This window comes from Bos javanicus, chromosome 7, assembly GCF_032452875.1.
Source record: "Bos javanicus breed banteng chromosome 7, ARS-OSU_banteng_1.0, whole genome shotgun sequence".
Lineage (NCBI taxonomy): Eukaryota > Metazoa > Chordata > Mammalia > Artiodactyla > Bovidae > Bos > Bos javanicus.
The window spans coordinates 58,982,905-58,989,123 of record NC_083874.1 but is presented as its reverse complement, the minus strand read 5'-3'; the positions used below and the strand labels follow the sequence as shown (position 1 = coordinate 58,989,123).

General features: G+C 36.9%; 1 protein-coding gene across 1 annotated transcript; it reads right to left on the bottom strand.

The window, feature by feature from the left end:
* Nucleotides 1-372: 372 nt before the first annotated feature.
* LOC133251444 (double-headed protease inhibitor, submandibular gland-like) lies at nt 373-4,581 on the bottom strand. The gene is made up of 6 exons (XM_061423918.1): nt 4,430-4,581; nt 3,675-3,706; nt 3,037-3,158; nt 1,556-1,598; nt 989-1,101; nt 373-539 (listed from the first exon to the last, which is right to left on the bottom strand). The coding sequence occupies exons 1-6, from the start codon at nt 4,494-4,496 to the stop codon at nt 482-484; spliced, it is 435 nt and encodes a 144-aa protein (XP_061279902.1). The 5' UTR covers nt 4,497-4,581; the 3' UTR covers nt 373-481.
* Nucleotides 4,582-6,219: the final 1,638 nt, after the last annotated feature.

Here is a 6,219-nt window from a genome sequence, read left to right as displayed (position 1 = left end):
CACATGTGACTGAGCTCTGTTTAGATGGTGATACCTAAAGTATTATGTTATTCCTAGCCTGTTCTGATTCATTTATAGTGTTAAGGATTCTCACTCTTATCTTTCTGCAAATCTGGATTTTCCACTTTTCATTAGTGTAGCTAAAGGTAATGTAATAGTAATGGTCAGATACACACTTTGATCCATGTTTACTTAAAAAAAATATTTTTTTAATGGGATGCTGAGAGCAGATTCTTTTTTCACCACTCTATGTATAATCTTTTCTAGCTTCCAACTTGAGTGGAAACAGGAAATATTTCTGTATGACTTATAGTTTAGGGAAAGGACCATAGATAGGAGAAGAACTGCATCCACAGAGATAAGCCTGACAACTTTTTCTGCTGCGAATCTTTTATTGAAGAATTAAGTTCCATATACTTGTCCCCATAGCCATCCTAGAGAAACTGGTTCGCTGCCAAAGGAAACTTGGTGCCCTTGAACATCAGGGAGACTCAGAGCATGGTCCATATTTTACAAAATAAAGTGTGCCACGGCTCTCCCTACAAGAAAAATAATACTTTTAAAAGGGGAGCTTTGGAAATCTTAAGTTGAAAGTTGCATCATCTTAGATCAAACCAGCCAGATGAATACATAACATGAAAGCTGAACAATTATTTACCAAGCTTCAGCCTGGTGGAAAAAAGGGAATTCAGTGTACCAGTAAAAGCCAGTGTTAGGAGCCAAAAATTCTGTAAGTTTCTCTTTTATCTACCACTGAATAATATTATGATGACAATCAAATGTTTCTTCCCCTAACTTCAATTCTTATTCTTAGGCATTTTCTTTCTCTCTCATTTTCTCTCTTTTTCCTTCCTTTTGTAAAATATTATGATTTTCAGTCAGCCATCTCTTAGGCTTCATAGCAGCATCTGGCTTACATAGCTAAGATGGCTTCTGGTTCTGTGTGAGGGGCTCTTTCTACAAATAAAATACTGAATAAAGCACTTACACAACAGCATTGCAAAATACACATCTGTTGCCATATACTATCCCATCAGATCCACAGTGAGGTAGGTACTCCATGGTGCATATTTCTGAATATGTGGTGCACTCAACCTCCCTCTGTTCAAAAAAAAAAACAAACCATTAAATCATAGAAAAGAAACTCTTTTAAAGCCTTGAGAGGATCATTAGTTCAGAATCCCACTTGCAGAAAGGTGTATTTTCTGCAGTTTACATAACCTGACCCAACATTGGTGAGAATACCATCACAGCAAGAGATTGCTCAGCCCAAGTTCAAGGCTGCCCTCTCTCTCATTCTCCCGTGTAGCTAATGAACAGAATCCATCCTGTGGCTTATGAATAAAGGAGTATAAATAAAGTTTCTGGAGTCTTCTGGGTAAATAAATTATATTTCAGATTTTCTGTTTAGGCTGGCCAGGTGTGTTACCTGTGACTACTCATAGTCATAGATAATTTGTAGAATAAATACCTTAAAATAGTTGTTCTTGATGAAAGGGAGGAATTGTTGAAACATTTTATATTAAGGATATGTAAAATTTTTGTGTATACTTACGCATTCATTATTATGAAGTTTCCTGAGTTGAGATCCTTTATCCCTGAAAAATAAGATTTTATTGAATCAGTAATTTGATATTTCTTAATCTACAGAGTAAAACATGGTCATATGTCATTCTGTGTTGTCTGACCTGAACTAAGTAGTTCTGGTTAATATTCTTCCCCAGTTAGTTAATATTTGTCATTAACATCTTTGATAAATGATCATTTTGTAAACAAATTAAAATATAAAAAAATAAGATCAACACTAAAAGGAGAGTAGATTGGGCATTTTTAAAATAATCCATGAATACTCAGATGGAAATCAAAGGTATAATAAAGTATGTGGATATTTTTGCAGTTTTAAAAGAAAGTATTCACCTATCCATATCTGGCACTTATAGTCTGTGTAATTTTGTTATAATCACTTCTCCTTTCTGAGTATTAGATTTCCTCCTTCTAAAAAGATATGAGATAATATAATCAATCCCATCTCAGTGTTTAGTCTCTGGTATTGCATATTCTGAGGGGTTTTATTTGACTAACACTTGCTATTATATTTGACTATGACTTTTCAGAAAGGCTAGAAAAGAAGGAGGAAAATGATTAAAAGGAAGAAAAGCTCATTTCTTTGAGTATTCACTCTGTGTCAGCTGCTTAGTTAAGATTTGACATGTTTTCTCACAATGAATCCTAAACACTATTATAATTTCTGCTTTGTTGAATACAGAAGTACATAGCAGAATGGGTATTTGTTTGCCTAACGTCAGAGATCTACTAAGTGCAGCCTGGATTTGAATCCAGATGTCTGACACAAAAGTCCACGATTTTAACTGCTAGTCGGAAAGCAGTGAGTTCAAGTTGCTGGAGTGACTGGTAATAATCATTATTGTAAAGTCTCCTAGAAGCTGAGATGTTGTTTATAGTGAGAACTTAATGTGTGGGGATGATGGTGGTGAGGATTCCAACAAATTCCAACTATCCGTTTGTACTTTCATTCTCTTCCCTAGATTTTTCCAGACAATCAGAGAAGCAACATGATTTTCCTCTGGGGTGTGAAGGGTAGATCAAAGTGTTACAATAGTGTCCATGGCTTACAGCCCAAGTAGCAACATCTCTCTTCTGAGTTTCCATTAACTGATAAGAAAGATCATGAAAGTTTGACCAAAAATATGTTTCCTGCCTGAGACCCAGTTTCCTTAAATGTAATTTGGGAATAAAAATGCCTATATGTAACAGCTAATGCCTGAGGGATACCGTGTAATATAATACACATGAGAATTTGGCCGGATAGCAAAGAAATATACATAATATATATCCCTAATATAACTAGTTTTGGGTTTTTTTTAAACAAAACAATGTCCACAGAGTAGTAGAGGAACATGACAAAAGGTAAGATGTCAAACCATGTTTTCAAAAGCCGAGTAGATTTTGGCCAATGTGACTTTTGTGATTGTAAAGCAAAACAAAACTGGGCTCCAAATTGAGTATAATACTTACCTATTTAGGAAACAGTACATACATTCATTACTGTAAGTTTTCATATCTATGCCACATATTGGACTCCATATCTTTGTGCACGCAATCCCGATACCTTTTATGTTGTATTTGGTGCAGTTCACCTGTAATTGGGACAAAATAATACCCTGCATTCTGTTTCTTCAATTCTGTTATCATTCTTATATCTAGATGGTGAAGAGTGAGAAGAGAGTAGGAAGATTCCCTCCTCAGCTTTTCAGCAAACATGTCTAGAAGGCCTTTTGTGGACCAGGTGCTGTGCTGCAAAAATAAATCAGACCTAGAACAGTATTTAAATGAGAATGAGCAGTTTAAGCAAGAAATATTAGTCTCTCTTTTTTTTTTTTTTTTGGGTTATAATGACAGTCCAGTAGAATAATGAATGATACTGAGAAAAGTTTAAAATACTACCTAAAAGTAAGAGCTTCCTTGATCTCCTGTTCTCCTTTTGCACAGAGACTCGTTTAAAGAAACACCATTAGAAAAGTAGAGTAGAAACAGTTTTTACCTCCCACGGAATTATTTCAGCCCACTGTGAGTCAATTTAGATACCTTCACCACTCATTTACATATTCACCCTGATTTCATTTTTACAAAGAGCATGCCAAAAAGGTACTCACCTCTATCCCTATTTCTTGATCACCAGAAGAGACTACGATGAGATGCATTTGGAGAGAAGGAATTAGAGAAATAGTAAATTCTACAGTTAGAAATGCAAAGCTGAATTCATTGTTCACAGTAACTAAAACCCATTTCCCAACATCCCTTGCCCAGACCAGACCGAAAAGAGGTCACTTCTTTAGTCAGGCCAGCTAAGGGTGAAGTCAGAGAAATATGATCCTGACCCCCTGACCCCACCAAAAAAAAATAAATGAGGTTGGGGGCGAGAATCTCTGATCACTGGAGAAGGAACTGTAGAGGAATCCAGGAGATCCTGTGGGCATGCCCAGGGAGAGTTGGACTTAAGGTCCCAGAGTTGCATAGTTGATTTCTAAAAGGGCAAGTCAGAAACCTGAGAGATCTAATGAGGAACTGAGCAGGAACTTCTCAGTCCTTTTCTTCTCAGTCTCTCTTCCTCTTCCTGAAGGTCTGATTTACCCCTACTCTGTTGATCAGACCAATCTAAATAGATGCCTACTAAATTTTCTTTTGACTTTAACATTCTATGGGCTTCCCTTGTAGCTCAGCTGGCAAAGAATCCACCTGCAATGTGGGAGACCTGGGTTTGATCCCTGTGGTTGGGAAGATCCCTGGGAGAAGGGAAAGGCTACCCACTCCAGTATTTCACTTTCACTTAATATTCTGTAATTACTGAAGGCCAAATATACTGCAGTTAACATAAGAGAATGAATATTGAAAAGGAATCCTAACTCACCGGGTGGAGTGACAGCCCATGTCATGGCTGCCAGAGCAAGGATGGCAAAAGTAGTGATGCTGTTCATAGTGATGATGAATGAGGGTATTCGAGAGCCGCTGCCCCGAGTCAAGAAGTTCAGAGAGAAACAGACAAAAAGCAGTCTGACAGATGCATGTATATATACACTCAGAGCAGAGACCTACCCTCATTAAAACTGGTCTTTGCAGTGATGATTGGCTGTTAATCCAAGCAAGGTTGTTTCTTTTCATTTGTCAAACAAAGCTTCCTTATTATCTTGAGTTACAGACAATTGGAATAGTTACATCCTGATACCAACTACCAGATGTTTTCCATAATAGTCCTTTGATCGCTCAGCAGTTATAATGGCATGGCTATATTTGAGGACAAATAAAGTCATAGGTGAAGTGAATAGCAAATGGACTCTTAAATGACACGTAAAGGGATTTTACAGTTATGTGAAATGCAAGAATGTTGAAATAGATCAGAGAAACGCTGAGGACATTTCTTTAAAATGTACTGTAATAGACAACATTAATAGCACCATAAACCTTGCTTTTGTAAGTATGAACACACTTTACAACATTCTGTGAAGGCTTGTTAAATGATTAACCTTATGAAATGTGAAGACAAGTATTATTGCTATTTTGCAAATAAAATAACAAAATCAGAAAGATTAAGTATATTCTTTTTAGTCACATTCTTAACAGTTAGGAGAGCTGGTCCCTTCCAATTCTAGGCCTACCTATACTTTAAAAAACAAAAAACTACGATATACTACTTTGGTCACTAAAATGGATATTTATAATGAAAACCTATATTCAACATGTTATCTCATGCCTTTTAAGATCATACCATGATATTGTGTATGACCCATTCTCCTGCACCCATATCTATAAATATTCTGTTTATCCACATGACCAGTATTTTTTCAACAACACACACCCAGTGATTTCCAATTATTTAGCATTTTCACCTCTGTTATCCCTTGTGCTCTTCATATCAGCTCTCCAGAAGACAGAGTTAATATAAAGGAAAAATTCATTCACAAAGGACAGATTCAGAGATTGGAGGAGGTAAGCAAATTCTCCAAAATAGATAGCTATTGTGATCTTCACTGAAACCAGATCTTCCAGTTTCAGATCTTACTATCTTCCAGTAATGACTGTATTTGTTTCTAATTTTTTAAGATATGTTTCTCTCATTCATACTTCCCATTTTCCAATACCACCTCTTTTCTCTCTGAATTCTACAGTTTTAGTTTATTGTAAAAATTTGAATACTTACATTTTACATAATTTCAAGGCTTTATCAACATTTGAAATATGTATACCACAATGAAGTGCAATCCAGAAGGTTTTCTGAATGGGGTAAATGGTCATCTTTCCAGGTTATAGTGAAACACCTGTTTAGAGGGACCGTGTTCTAAGCAGGTAACAGAAATGAGAACAATGACTCACAGAATGTGAGAATTGGTGAGTCCCAGAACAAACATCTGGATCTGTGGTCTTCAGACTTTCTGTTGTTGTTGTTCAGTCGCTAAGTTGTGTCCGACTCTTTGCGGCCCCTGGACTGCAGCACACCAGTCTTCCCTGTCCTTCACTATCTCCCAGAGTTTGCTCAAGCTCATGTCCATTGAGGCAGTGATGCCCTCCAGCCATCCCATCTTCTGTCACCCCCTTCTCCTCCTGCCCTCCATCTTTTTCAGCATCTGGATCTTTTCCAGTGACTTGGCTCTTTGCATCAGGTGGCCAAGGTATTTGAGCTACAGCTTCAGCATCAGTCCTTCC